The 17394-nt window shown below is 51.7% G+C and overlaps 4 protein-coding genes across 4 annotated transcripts; 3 read left to right on the top strand and 1 right to left on the bottom strand.

The window, feature by feature from the left end:
• Window positions 1-884: 884 nt before the first annotated feature.
• tor (putative TOR pathway phosphatidylinositol 3-kinase TorA) lies at window positions 885-10660 on the top strand (the record flags this gene model as incomplete). The annotated part of the gene is made up of 8 exons (XM_053103138.1): window positions 885-1011; window positions 1071-2022; window positions 2084-7775; window positions 7835-8220; window positions 8783-9136; window positions 9201-9636; window positions 9709-9845; window positions 9925-10660. 8 exons carry the CDS (start codon window positions 885-887, stop codon window positions 10658-10660), a joined length of 8820 nt encoding a protein of 2939 aa, XP_052953413.1.
• Window positions 10661-11495: 835 nt separating this feature from the next.
• KD926_010743 (putative NAD binding Rossmann fold oxidoreductase) lies at window positions 11496-12631 on the top strand (the record flags this gene model as incomplete). Its single annotated transcript, XM_053103137.1, has 2 exons — window positions 11496-11822; window positions 11891-12631. 2 exons carry the CDS (start codon window positions 11496-11498, stop codon window positions 12629-12631), a joined length of 1068 nt encoding a protein of 355 aa, XP_052953412.1.
• An 816-nt stretch (window positions 12632-13447) lies between these two features.
• KD926_010742 (inositol oxygenase) lies at window positions 13448-14472 on the bottom strand (the record flags this gene model as incomplete). Its single annotated transcript, XM_053103136.1, has 2 exons — window positions 13448-13504; window positions 13570-14472. 2 exons carry the CDS (start codon window positions 14470-14472, stop codon window positions 13448-13450), a joined length of 960 nt encoding a protein of 319 aa, XP_052953411.1.
• A 1247-nt stretch (window positions 14473-15719) lies between these two features.
• On the top strand, window positions 15720-16848 carry KD926_010741 (putative glycerol dehydrogenase; the record flags this gene model as incomplete). The annotated part of the gene is made up of 4 exons (XM_053103135.1): window positions 15720-15786; window positions 15862-16158; window positions 16209-16589; window positions 16652-16848. 4 exons carry the CDS (start codon window positions 15720-15722, stop codon window positions 16846-16848), a joined length of 942 nt encoding a protein of 313 aa, XP_052953410.1.
• Window positions 16849-17394: the final 546 nt, after the last annotated feature.

The raw sequence follows: 17394 nt of genomic DNA, 5'->3' as shown, positions 1-17394 counted from the left end.
TAAGATGATCGTGAACCTCGAGCGACATGGCAAACAACCTTCTTATAGCTCTTCCAGCAAGCATCTATACCCCTCCTTACGACCCCACCATGGTCCACCATCACAGTTATCATTCGGATGTGATAGGATATTACCGACATGATTACAAATTGGCAATATTTGCATCAATTGATGACGGAATTACATGGTGGAATTAGGACTTAGCCGGGCACCCGGGGGGAGGATTGCCTTCGAGCCAACCAGGGATGCGTTAGCGGACATTGGGAAGGGCCATATCCCCGAAACCCGCAGAGGCCTAGTGGGGATTGATTGTCTATGGTCCAGGGCCCATGCTCATGACGGCGTGGCATTTACCTGCTTTAAATAGGGTGAAAGCTCTTGGATTGCAGGTAATATACGAATAGAGAAAACTGGAGATCCCGAGTAACTGCACAGTACTGACTAGAAGACTTGTTGATGACCATTAGTTTTGTAGCTCCTTGTTGCCGTACCAATTATATATAGCATGATTTCAACACGCCTATCCCGGAAATTCGTCTGAAAGCTTGAAAATGTATTTCATTGACAGAAAAGAGTAGTGTTGGACCATCAGATGTATAGCGGGCAGAATTAACCCCCAAACAGCAAACAGGGGCCATGTTGCCGGAGTGAAATCTATGGAGGCCTCAGGAAGCAAGGCGGAGAAGCACCGGTGCCCCAGGCCGCGAACCGACCTGGCCCGTGCACGATCCCGTCAGGCCTTCGACTTGCACAGCCGTTTCCCGCATCCACCATCCTCGCCTGCTCATCAACTGCTCTCTTCTCTTTCTTATGCTCATTTCGTGTCGACGTACATGCCCTAGAGGCTGACTTCAAATGTCCACCCTGGGGTGTGCTACGCAAAAATGGCGCAACCAGGTCCTTTCACGGACGTCACTCAGCGACTCTTCATCGAGTTGAAGTCCAAGAACGAGGAGACGCGAGCACGAGCTGCTTATGAGCTCTACGACAACGTCCTCGCCATCTCACGAGGTAGCCCCCCAGACCCTGACCGCTTCCTCGTATTGGTGCTTACTCTGCCGTTCGTATAGATTGGGCCCCGGAGAAGTTCCTCGAATTTTATAATGCCGTCAGTCAACGGATCGCACAGCTCGTTGTAACGGGCAGTGACGCAAACGAACGTATCGGTGGCTTGCTGGCTCTGAACCGCCTGATAGATTTCGACGGGGTCGATGCGGCACAGAAGACGACTCGGTTTGCTAGTTACCTGCGCAGCGCTCTTCGCAGCAATGATAATGCAGTGCTGGTATATGCAGCTAAGGCGCTGGGCCGTCTGGCTAAGCCGGGCGGAGCTCTCACCGCGGAGCTGGTCGAAAGTGAAATACAATCCGCCCTCGAGGGCCTCCAATCTGAAAGACAGGAAAGCAGACGCTTCGCCGCGGTACTCGTCATTCGCGAACTTGCTAAAGGATCTCCAACGCTTCTCTATGGATTTGTCCCCCAAATTTTTGAACTCATCTGGGTTGCCCTCAGGGATCCCAAGGTGTCCATCCGAGAGACTGCCGCTCAGGCAGTCAGTGAATGCTTTGAGATAATCGCTGCCAGGGACATGCAAGTGCGGCAACTATGGTTTGCAAGAATATACGAGGAGGCGCTTCTGGGCCTGAAATCCAATAACGTGGACTGGATACACGGATCACTTCTCGTTCTCAAGGAGCTTCTTCTTAAGGGCGCTATGTTCATGAATGAGCACTATAGGAACGCCTGTGAGATTGTTCTCCGTCTGAAAGACCACCGGGACTCGAAGATTCGCACGCAGGTTGTCCTGACGATCCCGATTCTCGCCTCCTACGCCCCTGTTGACTTTACCGAAACCTACCTCCACCGATTCATGATCTACCTACAAGCACAGCTCAAGCGAGAGAAGGAGAGAGATTCAGCTTTTATAGCGATTGGAAAGATTGCCAATGCCGTAGGAGGTGCCATCGCGCAATATCTCGACGGAATCATCGTTTACATACGGGAGGGACTCGCCCTGAAAGCGTGAGCCGCCTCCACTCAAACCCTATCATGTCGATACCGCCTCAACTAACATTCTCTAAAGGCGTAATCGAGCTGCTGTCAAGGAAGCTCCGATGTTCGAGTGTATCAGCATGTTGTCACTGGCCGTGGGACAAGCGCTCAACAAGTACATGGAGACGTTACTTGATCCCATTTTTGCCTGCGGACTGAGCGAATCTCTAACACAGGCACTTGTTGACATGGCACACTACATCCCACCTATAAAACCCACGATACAGGAGAAACTCTTGGATATGTTGAGTTTGATTCTATATGGGGCCCCGTTCCGGCCTCTGGGATGTCCGGAGACCAGGCTGCCTCCAATGCCGTCCTTTGCAAAGGACTTTGCTCCTCAGGAGCTGCATACTGATGCGGAAATTGCTTTAGCACTTCATACTCTGGGTAGCTTCGACTTCTCTGGACACATTCTGAATGAGTTCGTTCGCGATGTCGCGATCAACTATGTCGAGAACGACAACCCTGAAATTCGGAAAGCCTCGGCACTTACATGTTGTCAACTCTTTGTTCACGACCCGATTATCAACCAAACGAGTAGCCATTCGATACAAGTCGTTAGTGAGGTCATCGATAAACTGCTGACTGTGGGCGTTGGTGACCCTGACCCCGAAATCCGGCGTACGGTGCTGTGGTCTTTGGATCGCAAATTCGACCGTCATCTCGCGAGGCCAGAAAATATTCGCTGTTTGTTTTTGGCTGTGAACGATGAAGTCTTCTCCGTCAGAGAAGCCGCAATTTGCATTATTGGTCGCCTCTCTAGTGTCAACCCGGCATACGTTTTCCCCCCGTTACGAAAACTTCTCGTCAACCTCCTGACTGGCTTGGGATTCGCAAGCACAGCTCGGCAGAAGGAAGAAAGCGCTCAGCTCATCAGTTTGTTTGTTTCAAATGCGACGAAACTCATTCGATCCTACGTCGATCCGATGGTGACGACGTTGCTTCCAAAGGCAACTGATGCCAATCCTGGAGTTGCCTCAACTACACTAAAAGCCGTCGGAGAACTTGCAAATGTGGGCGGCAACGAAATGAGAGTCTATCTACCCCAACTCATGCCAATTATCCTGGATTCCTTACAAGACCTCTCTTCGCACGCCAAACGTGAGGCTGCTTTGCGGACACTAGGCCAATTGGCTAGCAACTCGGGATACGTCATTGACCCGTACCTTGAATATCCTCATCTTCTCGCGGTGCTTATCAATATCATCAAGACGGAGCAGACGGGTTCCCTACGCAAAGAAACCATTAAATTACTAGGTATTGTTGGTGCGTTGGATCCGTACAAATACCAGCAGATAAGCGAGAGTGCACCCGACGTTCACCACATCAATGAGGTCCAAACAGTTTCGGATGTTGCTCTGATCATGCAGGGCCTTACGCCTTCCAATGAGGAATATTACCCAACTGTCGTCATTAACACCCTGATGCAAAGTATCTTGCGCGAGAACTCTCTTGCCCAATATCATTCGGCAGTCATCGACGCAATAGTTACGATATTCAAAACGTTGGGACTGAAATGCGTGCCATTCCTTGGACAAATCATTCCCGGGTTTATATCGGTCATCAGAGGGTCGCCCCCTAGCCGCCTTGAATCGTACTTCAATCAAATGGCAATTCTGGTTAATATCGTGAGGCAGCATATTCGAGCCTTTTTGCCCGAGATCATTGAAGTCATTCGTGATTTTTGGGATTCATCATACCAAGTCCAGGCCACCATCCTGTCACTCGTGGAAGCCATCGCCAAGTCTTTGGAAGGTGAATTCAAGAAGTATCTTGCGGGTCTCATTCCCCCGATGCTAGACACGCTTGATAACGACAGCACTCCTCGCCGACAACCTTCGGAGAGGATTCTCCATACGTTTATGATATTTGGCACCAGTGGGGAGGAATACATGCATTTGATAGTTCCTTCGATTGTACAGCTCTTTGACAGGACTCAAAACCCTCAGAGTATTCGAAAATCAGCCATCGAAAGTCTCACCAAACTCTCAAGACAGGTCAATGTTTCTGACTTCGCATCTCTAATGGTCCACTCCCTGTCCCGAGTTGTTGCAGGCAATGACCGCATTCTACGACAGGCCGCCATGGATTGCATCTGTGCCCTCATTTTCCAATTGGGCCAAGATTTCAGCCACTACATCAACCTCTTGAACAAAGTTCTGAAGCAGAATCAAATCACCCATGTCAACTACCAAATTCTGGTGACGAAGTTGCAAAAGGGAGACCCGCTCCCGCAAGATCTCAACCCCGATGAAAACTATGCAGCTCTGGCAGATGATACGAATTACGCAGAGATCGGCCAGAAAAAAATGGTCGTCAACCAACAGCATTTGAAGAATGCATGGGACGCCTCCCAAAAGTCGACGCGTGAGGATTGGCAGGAATGGATACGTCGTTTTAGTGTGGAGTTGCTGAAGGAGTCGCCTTCTCCGGCGCTACGTGCCTGTGCAAGTTTGGCAGGCATCTATCAACCTCTTGCACGAGATCTCTTCAATGCTGCCTTTGTGTCCTGCTGGACGGAGCTGTATGATCAGTATCAGGAGGAGCTTGTTCGTTCCATCGAAAAAGCCCTCACTTCGCCTAATATACCCCCAGAGATCCTGCAGGTTCTTCTAAATCTTGCAGAATTCATGGAGCATGATGACAAGGCTCTTCCCATTGACATTCGTACACTTGGTAAATACGCTGCGAAGTGTCATGCGTTTGCCAAGGCTCTTCATTATAAGGAGCTTGAGTTTGAGCAGGATCAAAACTCGGGAGCAGTGGAGGCTTTGATTACCATCAATAACCAGCTCCAACAATCCGACGCCGCCATCGGTATCCTTCGAAAGGCGCAGGCTTATCGGGATGTGGAGCTGAAAGAGACTTGGTTCGAAAAGCTTCAGCGCTGGGAGGAAGCTCTTGCTGCGTACAAACGACGCGAGAAGATTGACCCTGACTCCTTTGGAGTCACCATGGGTAAAATGCGATGTCTACACGCACTGGGCGAGTGGAAGGTTCTGTCAGATCTTGCCCAAGAAAAATGGAACCAAGCGTCACTGGAACACCGGAGAGCAATTGCTCCTCTAGCAGCAGCAGCGGCCTGGGGAAGGGGCCAGTGGGAGCTTATGGATTCTTATCTTGGGGTCATGAAGGAGCAGTCGCCGGATCGATCATTCTTCGGGGCTATTCTCTCGATTCACCGAAATCAGTTTGACGAGGCAACGATGTACATTGAGAAAGCGCGAAATGGCCTCGACACTGAGTTGTCCGCCCTTCTTGGAGAATCATACAACCGTGCGTACAACGTTGTTGTTCGTGTCCAAATGCTTGCGGAACTCGAGGAAATCATTACATACAAACAGAATGTTGGTGATCCCGAAAAACAAATTTCCATGCGCCAGACGTGGAACAAGCGGTTGCTCGGCTGTCAGCAAAATGTCGAGGTTTGGCAACGTATGCTCAAGGTCAGAGCTCTCGTCACCTCTCCTCGGGAAAACCTCGACATGTGGGTCAAATTTGCCAACCTTTGCCGCAAGTCAAACCGGATGGGTCTAGCAGAGCGATCGCTCGCGTCCTTGGAGACTGTCGTCTCTGACAGCAGCGGCACACGAGCTGTGATTCCTTCAGAGGTAACCTATGCTCGATTGAAGTTTAGCTGGGCTACTGGACGACAGCGTGAGGCTCTCCAGATGCTGAAAGAATTCACATCAGAACTTACTGAAGACTTTACGCGCTTTAACACACTCATGATCTCTCAAGCCGAGCACAACGGAATGAACGGCGTGGGCGTTAATGGTATTACTGATGCAAATCACACCGATATCATGGGTCTGCGTGACCGTATCCAGGACGTGGCGAAAGTCAGGAGGCTACTTGCGAAGAGCTACCTTCGATTAGGTGAATGGCAGACTTCACTACAGCGAGGCGACTGGAAGCCAGAGCATGTTCGTGAGGTTCTCAACGCTTATTCTGCGGCTACCAAATACAATCGCGATTCGTACAAAGCTTGGCACTCTTGGGCATTGGCGAATTTTGAAGTCGTCACGACAATTGCCAGCCAGGCTAGCCGAGATGGCACCGCACCGGCCTTGGTACCGGGCCACATTGTCACCGAGCATGTAATTCCCGCAATCCGCGGCTTCCTAAGGTCAATTTCTCTGTCATCGACATCCTCATTGCAGGATACCTTGCGACTACTCACTCTCTGGTTTACCCACGGAGGCGATCAAGAAGTCAACGCTGTCGTTACAGAAGGATTCACTGCCGTGAACATCGATACATGGCTCGCCGTTACCCCCCAGCTAATCGCACGAATTAATCAGCCGAATATCAGAGTTCGGAGTGCTGTTCATCGATTGCTGGCCGAGGTCGGTAAAACTCACCCTCAAGCTCTGGTATATCCCTTGACCGTTGCGATGAAATCCAATGTTACTCGACGATCGCAATCAGCAAGCAATATCATGGATAACATGCGCCAGCATAGTGCGAGATTGGTCGAACAAGCTGATCTCGTGAGTCACGAGTTGATCCGTGTCGCAGTCCTTTGGCACGAGCTTTGGCATGAAGGCCTCGAAGAAGCCTCCCGACTTTACTTCGGGGACCACAATGTCGAAGGCATGTTCGCAACTCTTGCGCCTTTGCATGAAATGCTTGACAAGGGGGCTGAAACATTACGTGAAGTGTCTTTTGCCCAAGCTTTCGGGCGTGACCTTGCCGAAGCGAAACACTATTGTATGCTGTATCGCGAAACTGAGGAAATCGGCGACCTGAATCAGGCATGGGATCTCTACTACACTGTCTTCAGGAAAATCAGCCGGCAGCTTCCGCAATTGTCCACCCTGGACCTGAAATACGTCTCCCCCAGACTCAAGGACTGTTCGGATCTCGACTTGGCTGTTCCTGGTACATACCAAAGCGGCCGGCCCATCATCCGGATCATGAGCTTCGATCCTATACTGCACGTCCTCCAGACCAAGAAACGACCGCGAAGAATGACACTGAAGGGCAGTGACGGAAATTCTTACATGTATTGCGTCAAAGGGCATGAGGACATAAGACAAGATGAGCGAGTTATGCAACTATTCGGCTTGGTCAACACCCTTCTTGACAATGACGGAGAAAGTTTCAAACGTCATCTGTCTGTGCAGCGATTCCCCGCCATCCCATTGTCCCAGAGTTCTGGTATTTTGGGCTGGGTCTCGAACAGTGATACTCTCCATGCGCTGATCAAGGAATACCGAGAGAGTCGGCGCATCTTGCTGAACATCGAGCACCGTATCATGCTCCAGATGGCGCCCGATTATGACAACCTCGCTCTCATGCAGAAGGTTGAGGTATTCGGGTACGCGATGGACAACACCACCGGAAAGGATCTGTATCGGGTCCTGTGGCTCAAGAGTAAGAGTTCCGAGGCCTGGCTCGAGCGGCGGACGAATTACACTCGGTCTCTCGGTGTTATGTCGATGGTGGGCTACATTCTTGGTCTGGGAGATCGCCATCCTTCCAATCTTCTTCTGGACCGAGTCACTGGAAAGGTTGTTCACATTGATTTCGGTGACTGTTTTGAAGTTGCAATGCACCGGGAGAAGTATCCGGAACGAGTGCCATTCCGACTGACCCGTATGTTGACCTTTGCTATGGAAGTCAGCAATATCGAGGGCAGCTACCGGATCACCTGCGAGGCTGTCATGCGTGTGTTGAGAGAAAACAAGGACTCACTGATGGCTGTTTTGGAGGCGGTAAGTACTTCCATACCGCAATTTATAAATAAACTGAATGATGTGCTAATATGTTCCAGTTCATTCATGATCCTTTGATCAACTGGCGACTAGGGGTGCGCGAGTCCCCCGACCGGATGCCATTCTCATCGGAACGCCGACAGTCAATCATCTCCAACATCAACGTTGATAATGGCGTCCAGCCCAGCAACTTCTCCCGCCACCGTCGGCCTTCGATACTTGAAGGTGGCATACTCGACGCTCAAGAAGGAATCCCGAATGAAGCTCGTGAAGCACAGAATGCACGGGCATTGCAGGTCCTTGCGCGTGTCAAGGAGAAGTTGACCGGACGAGACTTCAAGCCCAACGAAGAGCTCAATATTAGCGACCAGGTCGATAAGCTTCTTGCTCAAGCAACCAGCGTTGAGAACATCTGCCAACACTGGATTGGATGGTGCAGCTTCTGGTAATCGCCTAGTGTTTTGTTCTGTGGGTTTTGACTTTGGAGTCTGAAGACGGCGCAAACTGTGATCTGATGGTGGAATTTTATTTTTCTTAAACATGGCATGGGATAATTTCTCTTCGTCGCACTTTCTTTTCTCATTTCTCATTCTCATTATTTCTCGTTTTATATGTGTAGAATTACCTCTTTTTGTTTATCTTTTTTTATTGATTCCCGTTGCTATGTTCTTTTGGCATGTTGAAAGCTGTGTTCATGACCCTTATCTTGATCATATGGGACGTGTACAGCAGGTACCAATCTAATATAGAGATTGAATTTCCATTACCTGGGCAATTCTGGAGCCAATGCGTATTTTTGATATATATATATATATAAATAAATCTTTCTGTTTATTAGAATATACTCTTCTACGTTAGTAGAGTATTCAGGGAGCACATGAGGCTAAAAACATGCCGGCGACCCAAATAGCCGAGGTCACGAGTGATGCGCTCATCCATCCATTCTTCCCTGTTTCCCCTTGGCCTCTTTCCTCCACACATCGCAGGATGTGAGCCCCAGGACTCAGCCATATCTCGAAGATCTTCCACTTGAAGGGCCCTCCTATTATCGCCCGCATCATGGCATCCGGCTCCACCGGCGATGCGGACACTCAGCCTCACGTCCATCCGGTGGTTCGCAACGCTCTCCGCATTTCTCTAAGCGCCAAGGAATACAAGACGCTGCACCAACTTATGGCTCAACGCGCTCCTTCATTCCAGTCTAAACTGCCATCACCATCAAACTACGAAGCCATCGTCCGATCTAAAAACAGACACAACGTCGCGGCATTTCGCACGTCTGTGCGCGTCTTTCTTCTCTCAGGAGCATCGTTGAAACTTGTTGATCTGGTTGCTCGCAGAATCCGGGGAGAGCTCTCCAGGTACGATGCTATGCTGGCCGATCATGTTTGCCTGACTAACCCGTTCGCATACTTGGATCAATAGCTCCAAAAAAGAACCTCGTGTCTCGCTTTTCCGCTCTCCTAACTTTCGGCTCTCCCTCGCCCTTTCTCTAGTGCTCCTCCTGCATCGACTCCTGCATCGCTTCTTTGCCCGACTACGCGCAAACCTCCGCACCGAGGAGGCCGAGCCGTTTCGCAAAAGGAACCCGCGCATCTCCAGTGCGCTGACTTCGCGATATGCGCCCGCCGTCGGCGCCAGTTTGGCGGGGTTTGCGCTGGGAATCTGTCCCCAAAAGCAGCTCCGGATGTCGGCCGCCATTTACACAACGACCCGGAGTTTGGAATTCCTTTTCAACGTGGTTGACGAGAAAGGCTGGGTCGAGAACCGGCCTTGGTGGTTTGGAAGCTGGCTGTTAATGCCTCTCTCTTGCGCCCAGCTGTTCCACGCTTTTGTTTTTGACCGAGAAGCCACGCCCAAGGTAAGCTAGACTTCGAAATCGCGGTCCCGTCTACTTCGGGGCCATTGTTTACAAGGGGCTGACTGGAAGTAGTGGCTTGGAAACGTCATCATGAGGCTCTCTCCCGCCTACATACATGGTCGACCGGAGACTCTGCCTGCCAATGTCCCTTGGCCTGAGAAGGAAGCCATAGTGGACTCGCTCGCCACTGTTGCGAAGCTGCGATGGCCGTAAGTCCCCTCTCGTGTACTTCCTGGGGCTGACTTTGAGCAACACCAAGTCAATATAGACTCTAACTCTTTCAAATAGAGCATTTATCTCGCCTATCCTCCATCCGGCGGATCCCTACACGTTGCCATCTACGGTCAAAGCCATCTCCCCAATCACAGGACCTGCGCATCCGTCCATTTCCAGTCTGTCATGCGCTCTACTTCATCCCGGCTGCCCGAGCTGCGGCACGACGTTTCTGCATCACCTTCTTCTTTCGGTTCCACCTCTAGCCCGATTTATAACCACGGTGACATTGGCGCTTTCGGCACTGAAGCTTAAGAGTTTCGTCACGCAGCCCATTACCTCAATTAACAATCTCTCGAAGCGAATCATTGCCTTGACGGCCATCCTTTCTGCCTCCGTCGGCTCCGCATGGGGAAGCATCTGCCTCTGGAACTCCATCCTCCCACGGTCTGTTCTTCCGACGCAGCGGTTCTTCCTGAGCGGAGCAGCGGCCGGTTTACCATTTGCGTTCCTTAGCAGCAGCCGTAATATCTTCCTGTACTTTTTCCGCGCGGCCGTGGACTCGGCGTGGAAATCGGGGGTCAAGCGCGGGCTCTGGAAGGGATGGAAGGGCGGGGATCTCTTCGTACTGGTGATCGCCTGGGCTGTCATGGGGTCGATCTTGGAGGCTAGACCCTCCGCGGTGCAAGGCAAAGGAGTACGGAAAGCATTGGCCTGGATGAGAGGGGATGGATACGTAGACCCGGCGGATGCTGCTGCCAAACGGAAGCAGAAGAAGACGGCTGCACAGAAGAACGAGGATGAATCTTGAGCGGGGAGACGAAAGGGCCCCGTGAATGTACTTAGTCTGTTTTCCCCAACCCCTCGATAGCGGGGCGAATACTGCAGCTTCTCAGTAACTACTCCCAGTTTCTGTTCCACGTGAATCCCCTCGGCTTATGTAACCGGGCCAGCCTTCCGCATGAGCCAAAGCAGAAGGAGCCACCGGCGAGCGGACGGGCGTACCTGCCGCTTTGACCAAGACAGCAAGGCTCTCCGTGCGGGGAAAATCACCCCCAACGAAGCTGCCTTCCTCCTTCGCCCTCTCCTTCAATGCTTCCAGCTCGAACTTGCAGTTGGCAGGAGCGGATCTCTACTCTTGTTTCTTTTTCACCCTACGACTGTCTGTGAAAAGCAATCGGATGCGCCCCGAGATCATCATGTCCCAAGCCGGTAATGCACCTCGTTTGCGCAGGAAAGCAATTTCCGACCACTGGGACTGCGCAGCAAATGGATTCCGGGGTAGGAACGAGGTCTCCACTCAACATCCCCAAGCTCCAGCAAGAACCGTTTAGTAAGAGTCCCGATGTGACTGACGGACCTGGACCGGCAACACTAGTTGATCTGCCTGGTCCTGCTTAGGCAAGGTCCTTTCCTCAATTCGACGCCAAGTCCGAAGGGAAACTTGACCGACTTTGCGGTCTCTCGAGGGATGGTCCCCGACCGAATAAATTCCCGGTCGGTCCTCCTCAATTGATTTCTTCTTTGCTTGGATCCTTCAATTCAATTCATCTCCTCATCTCCTCTCCTCTCCTCTCCTTCGATCTTCTCTTCTCTGTCAAGTCTTCCCTCCCGTTCTTCTTCTCTTTTTCCTTCTCAACATCACCATGTCTGCTACCAAGTTGAAGGTTGGCTGTGCTGGTCTCGGCCGCATGGGCAAGCGCCATGCCCTGAACTTCCTTCAACGAACCCCCCGTGCAGACCTCGTCGCGGCTAGCACGCCGGACGACACGGAGCTGGAATGGGCCAAAGTTCACCTCGTTCCTTACGGAGTGAAGTTATACAAGAACTACGATGACATGCTTAAGCACGAGGGCCTGGAAGCCGTTGTCGTTGCTTCTGCTACCGCTGTGCATGCCGAGCAGGCCATCAAGGCCATCGCGGCCGACAAGAACGTCTTGTGTGAGAAGCCGCTGTCCACAAGCGTTGAGATTGTATGTACTCCATCAGAAACAACAAGAGAGAAAAAAAGTCTGGTCAGCTAATACAGTCGTTTTAACAGTCTCAATCCGTCCTTGACGCCGCCGCGAAGAAGCCTCACCTCAAGGTGATGTGTGGCTTCTCCCGTCGCTTCGATGCCTCCTACCGAGATGCCTTCACCAAGATGTCTGCCGGCACGATTGGCTCGCCCTCCGTCATGCGCAGTCAGACATGCGATAAGCTTGACCCGACCGGCTTCTTCGTCGCCTACGCCGAATTCTCCGGCGGAATCTTCGTAGACTGCTCCATCCACGACATCGATCTCGCCCTCTGGTTCTTCGGGCAAGATAGCAAGGTTAAGACTGTGTCGGCTGTGGGTATCACGGCCGTGGAGCCCGATCTCCGCAAGCACAACGACCGTGACAACGCAGTTGGGCTTGTCGAGTTCTATAACGGCAAGATCGCCTACTTCTACGCCTCGCGCATGATGGCTGCCGGCCAGGAAGATACCACCGAAATTGTCGGCACGCAGGGCAAACTGGCCGTGAACACGCAGCCGGCGTTGAACCTGGTCAACATTTACGACAGCGCTGGTATCCGTCGCGAGGTCCCCCAGCACTACTACGACCGATTCGAGTATGCATTCGTTACCGAGGCCAACGAATTCACGGCGTCGTGTCTGGAGAACACTGCCATACCGTTGAAGCTCGAGGGTGCCGTACAGGCTGTGCGCATTGGGGCTGCGCTCCAGGAGGCGCTCATCACGGGACAGAAGATCTTCTTCGACGAAGCGGGTAACCGTGAGGAGAAGTCCCGACTATAGATGCATGACTGTTTGATGACTTCTGATGTACTTGACCGTTTCCTTCCTGTTCTGGCAACCTGAGACATGTTTTACGATAATTGCTTTGTTAGTTCTTTAGTGTTGGTGTCGGAAATAGATTCAAATAGATCGATTGCAATTCGATCGACTTCCCAATGGCTAGAATGTGTTCTCTGTCCAACAAAGCAAATCCGCACACCTGATCCTTGGCCGAATTTGATTCCAGCCGAACAAGCTACAGCTCCCCGGAATATCTAACGAAGACAATCTAAATACCTTGGCCCTCTTCCATATGTAAAGTTTCCGACTTACTGGCAGTTATTCTCTATTATTCTCTAATGTCGCATTTCTATCCATGGATCGCTGTGAAACATATCCTCTTAGAATACCCGTTCGACCCACCGACTCGGGATTCCGTTTCCGAGTCCCATGGGGCAAGTTGGAGAACCGTTGGAAGGAGAAGATTTTTCATGATTCATGCAGTTTTGTGATTAGGCTGTACTACTACAATCTAGAACGTCCATTTCCCGTAGTTTTAGTCAAAACCTACTTTAACATCGAGCATAATTATGAACGGAATGCATATCAAGTAAACAAGACCATATTTATTTTTGGTCTCTTGATTCAATGTATTTGGGTAATTGGTTGGTTTCGAATCGGTTCGTAAATCATCGCTATCATCATGCAGGGTAAAACAAAATTTAGGGAAAAAGCAACAGGAGGCAAAATGAAAGTACATCAGTAACAAGATCAACAGATCAATACAGTCTCTATCGTGTCGAACAATCATAGTATAGACAACATCTTTCCCCTTGTCTACCACTTGAGCACCTTGGTGGGGAAGTATTCGTTGATCAGGTCGAAGTAGTACGGCTAGATGAGGATGGAAGTTAGCTTTGTGTTCTGGTTAGGGGTGTGGAGGAGGGGAAAGCTCTTACCTTCAGCTCCTCGACCGTCGGGACGTCATCACTCTTGCTGTACAAGTCGTAAGGATTGAAGGCCTTGACGGCCTTGAGCATCTCCTTGTCGTGGTCGTTCATGAGCTCGTGGTAAGCGCCCTGGTTGTGCCAGGGGTAGAACGAGTGGTACCGGATCATGGCGAGGGCCTCGTCGGGCAGGGTCGACTGCTCCTTGACGACGTGGTAGAGGTACTCGTCGTGGCCCCACGAGAGCATCACGTTGTCCAGGCCGCAGCCAGGGCTGTAGATGCCGAACTTGCTGCTGTAGATGGGGTGGCCGTAGTCTTCGTTATCCTTGAATGACTCGGTGCCGTAGATGATGCGGTCGTCAAAGCCTAGTCCCACGGGGAAGGTGTCCCCGACAACGTCCCACTGGCCCTGAGCGTCGAAGAAGTACAGCAGCTTGCCCAGGTCGTGGATGAGGCCGGTCAGCTGCATCCAGCGTGGCTTGCCGTCGCGGCGGATGGCCTCGGCGGACTGCAGAAGGTGCTCGATTTGGGAGAGGCTGGTGTCCGGGTCGGACTCGTCGATGAGGGTGTTAAGCTTCTCCATGGCTTCCCAGACGGTCATCTCGGCGCGGGTCTTGGAGTGGAAGTCGTTGCGGGCCTTGAGGTTGTAGGCGACCGTCTGCTTGGTGTGCTGCTCCTTGTAGAAGTTCTTGACGCGGTCGCAGGCATCCTCGTATTGACGGAACTGGGTCTTGTCCTTGTTCTGGTCGAACTCGGAGGCCTCGTACAGGCCCTTCTCCTGCTCCTGCTTCTGCTTCATGTTTGCCTTCAAGACGTTGACGTCGTCAATGGCGTCCGACAAATCCTCAAGGGCCTGTCCATCCCGCTTGGTGTTGAAGACGGGAGCCTCGGGTGACACAGCGACTGGTGCCATTGTGAAGGGTTATGAAAATGTGATTTTATGTATATAATCTTTTGAGTGTCAAATTTGATTTGTTTGGTTCAAACTTGGTAGAATGATTCTGTGGAAGGGAAATTCAAGTTTGTATCAAAGGAACTGTTGTTGGAGAGACAAAACGCTGTGGGAGATGGCGGCATAAATATGGAGGAGCACTGTAGTGGGAAGAGCAATTGTGGAAACATTCCCCGACAGTCCAAGGATCTCCTATTGTCGAATTTGAAACCCCAGAGAATCGAAGACCGATGATCTGCGTGGCCATGACGGTGACACCAGGGCACGATCATGGCCTGCTCATCGGTCGGATTCTGGGTTCCGGGGCTATCAGTTCTGGAAGCGCAAGGGCTGGAGATGATCTCCACCGATGCAGAACGTGGGAGGATCCTGGGGACCAGCCTCAGACCAGGGGACAGATCTGGATCTTGGTGGGGATTGTGATGTCAATCCGCGGGCGTTGGCCGTGGGATGTGCAACGCTTAAGGATTCTGGTTTCCGACGGTCGAATCACCCACGACTGATGAGATTATCTGGCAGATGGTTTGCTGACAGGTGTTTCTTCTTCTGTTTCTTATTTTTGTTATTTTTATCGACATGCAGCTCCCCTCGAAGTCTTCTAAATCGGGCTAGAATCCCCTAGGGGACTGTTGATCCATCTCTTCGTCGTTCTCCGTCCACCTGATGCGAAACGCCGAAAAGATCCCGTTGTCCCCACCATTTCCCGTCGGATGAATAATGGAGTAGTCCAGGTCGGATTCTGGGCATGCGGAGAGGACGGAGACGAGGGGTTCATCATGTCGGGATTCGGTTATCGACCCTGAATTGTTCGGACAGTACGGAGTAGCGAACGTCGAACTGGTTGGCTTCGTTGTCGACGGCATCCATCCGCTTCACGATCGATCTAGGATTCCCATGCACAAAAGAAAACGAGATTAATGGATTCAAGAATGAAATGCCCAGCAAAAGGCGAGAAGATCTTCAAGCTTCGCGGTGAAATAGTCCGAGCAACGGTTATGATTGATGGAGCTTCGGGCGGAGTTGCTCCGGCGCAGGTCGATGGAGGGGCAGCGCGGGGGGGGAGTTTTCTCTTGTATTAGTATGAGCATCGGCTCCTCTTCTCTTTCCTCTCTGCTTTTCTCTTTCAATTTTTTAAAGTCTCTTCTCCCTCCTCTCCTCCCATCCTGTATTCCCGTCTCTTTGCCCTATTCCCTAGATACCAATCCATCATGGCCGCCGTCTCGGACACCCGCTTCAAGCTAAACACCGGCGCGGAGATCCCCGCCTTGGGTCTCGGTATGTACTTCCTATACTCCCTTAGATAATTCGAGCTGCCTGCCAATGAGTTCAGTCAGACTAACTAGATCACAGGCACCTGGCAATCCGCCCCCGGTGAGGTCGAGAAGGCCGTGAGCCACGCCATTTCCGTGGGATACAGACACATCGACGGCGCGTTCTGCTATCAGAACGAAGAGGAAGTCGGCAAAGGCATAAAAGAAGCCCTGGCTTCGGGCAAGGTTAAGCGCGAGGATCTCTTTGTCACCACAAAGCTATGGAGCACCTACCAAACCCGGGTTGAGGAGGCTTTGGACCTGAGCTTGAAGAACCTGGGCTTGGACTACCTCGATCTGTACCTCGTCCACTGGCCTCTGCTCATGAACCCCGAAGGTGAGTCGCCATCTATTTCCTCGAGACGTTCGTTTCTAACGTGCTCTTAGGCAATCACCCTCTCTTCCCTAAGCACCCCGACGGTTCCCGGGATATCATCCACTCGCACTCGCACATCGATACCTGGAAGAGCATGGAGAAGCTACTCGCAACCGGCAAGGTCAAGGCAATTGGTGTCTCCAACTACAGCAAGCGCTACCTTGAAGAGCTGCTTCCTCACGCCACGGTGATTCCCGCAGTTAATCAGATTGAGAACCACCCTTCTCTTCCTCAGCAGGAGATTGTCGACCTCTGCAAGGAGAAGGGCATCCACATCACTGCCTACAGCCCCCTGGGCAGCACTGGCAGCCCGCTCTTCACGGCCGAGCCTATTGTGGAGGTTGCCAAGAAGAAGGGTGTCACTCCCGCCACCGTTCTTCTGAGCTGGCACAGTAAGTTCCCGGTATCAAGGCTTTCCCGGAAGATATCTTGCTGACGTTTTCTTCCCTCGAAGTTGCCCGTGGATCCTCCGTGCTCGCCAAATCAGTCACGCCTTCTCGCATTGAAGACAACCGCAACCTGGTCAAGCTGGATGAGTCGGATCTGGCTACTATTGCCAAGTACACCGACGAGCTGGCTGCGAAGAAAGCATTCCAGCGATTCGTCTACCCGCCCTTTGGCATTGACTTTGGCTTCCCGGACAAGTCTTAGAGCGCCTTGTCCAATTATGTTTGCCATATCATTGGTGCCATAGAGTGTGCTTTGATCATGATATAGAGACATTTGTACAGTTGGAAAAGGGAGCCAAGAGCAATGACGACATGTAAATGACTTTTGATTTTGTATGATCTGCATGACACTTCGAAATGATATCTACTACCTATCGTGATTGTCCAAGCCAATGTAGAGATTATCGTAGTTTCCAGCGATCCGTGGGATCCTCCGTGATAGTGTGAGACGGCGTGAAAAGATGCTCGTCGCCAAAAGTGAGACACAAGAAGAAAAGGAAAACAAAAACACAACATAGCACATCTCACCGCCTGATAGTCACCGCCTAACTTTCTGCCTGAACCCCCCCCGCAGTTCTCCCCTTCAGCTTCTCCAACTCTCACTTTCTCTCTCTCTTTCTTTCTCTCTCTCTTTCTTTCTCTCCCCGGGGGGGGGGGGGGGGGGGGGGGGGGGGGCGGGCGGGGGGGGGCGGGGGGGGGGGGGGGGGGGGGGGGGGGGGGGGGGGGGGGGGGGGGGGGGGGGGGGGGG

The sequence above is a fragment of the Aspergillus affinis genome (assembly GCF_023601865.1).
Source record: "Aspergillus affinis strain CMG 70 chromosome Unknown NODE_86_length_164826_cov_86_211346, whole genome shotgun sequence".
NCBI classification, from domain to species: domain Eukaryota; kingdom Fungi; phylum Ascomycota; class Eurotiomycetes; order Eurotiales; family Aspergillaceae; genus Aspergillus; species Aspergillus affinis.
The sequence above is the reverse complement of the archived record's forward strand: the minus strand, read 5'-3'. Positions and strand labels throughout refer to the sequence as shown.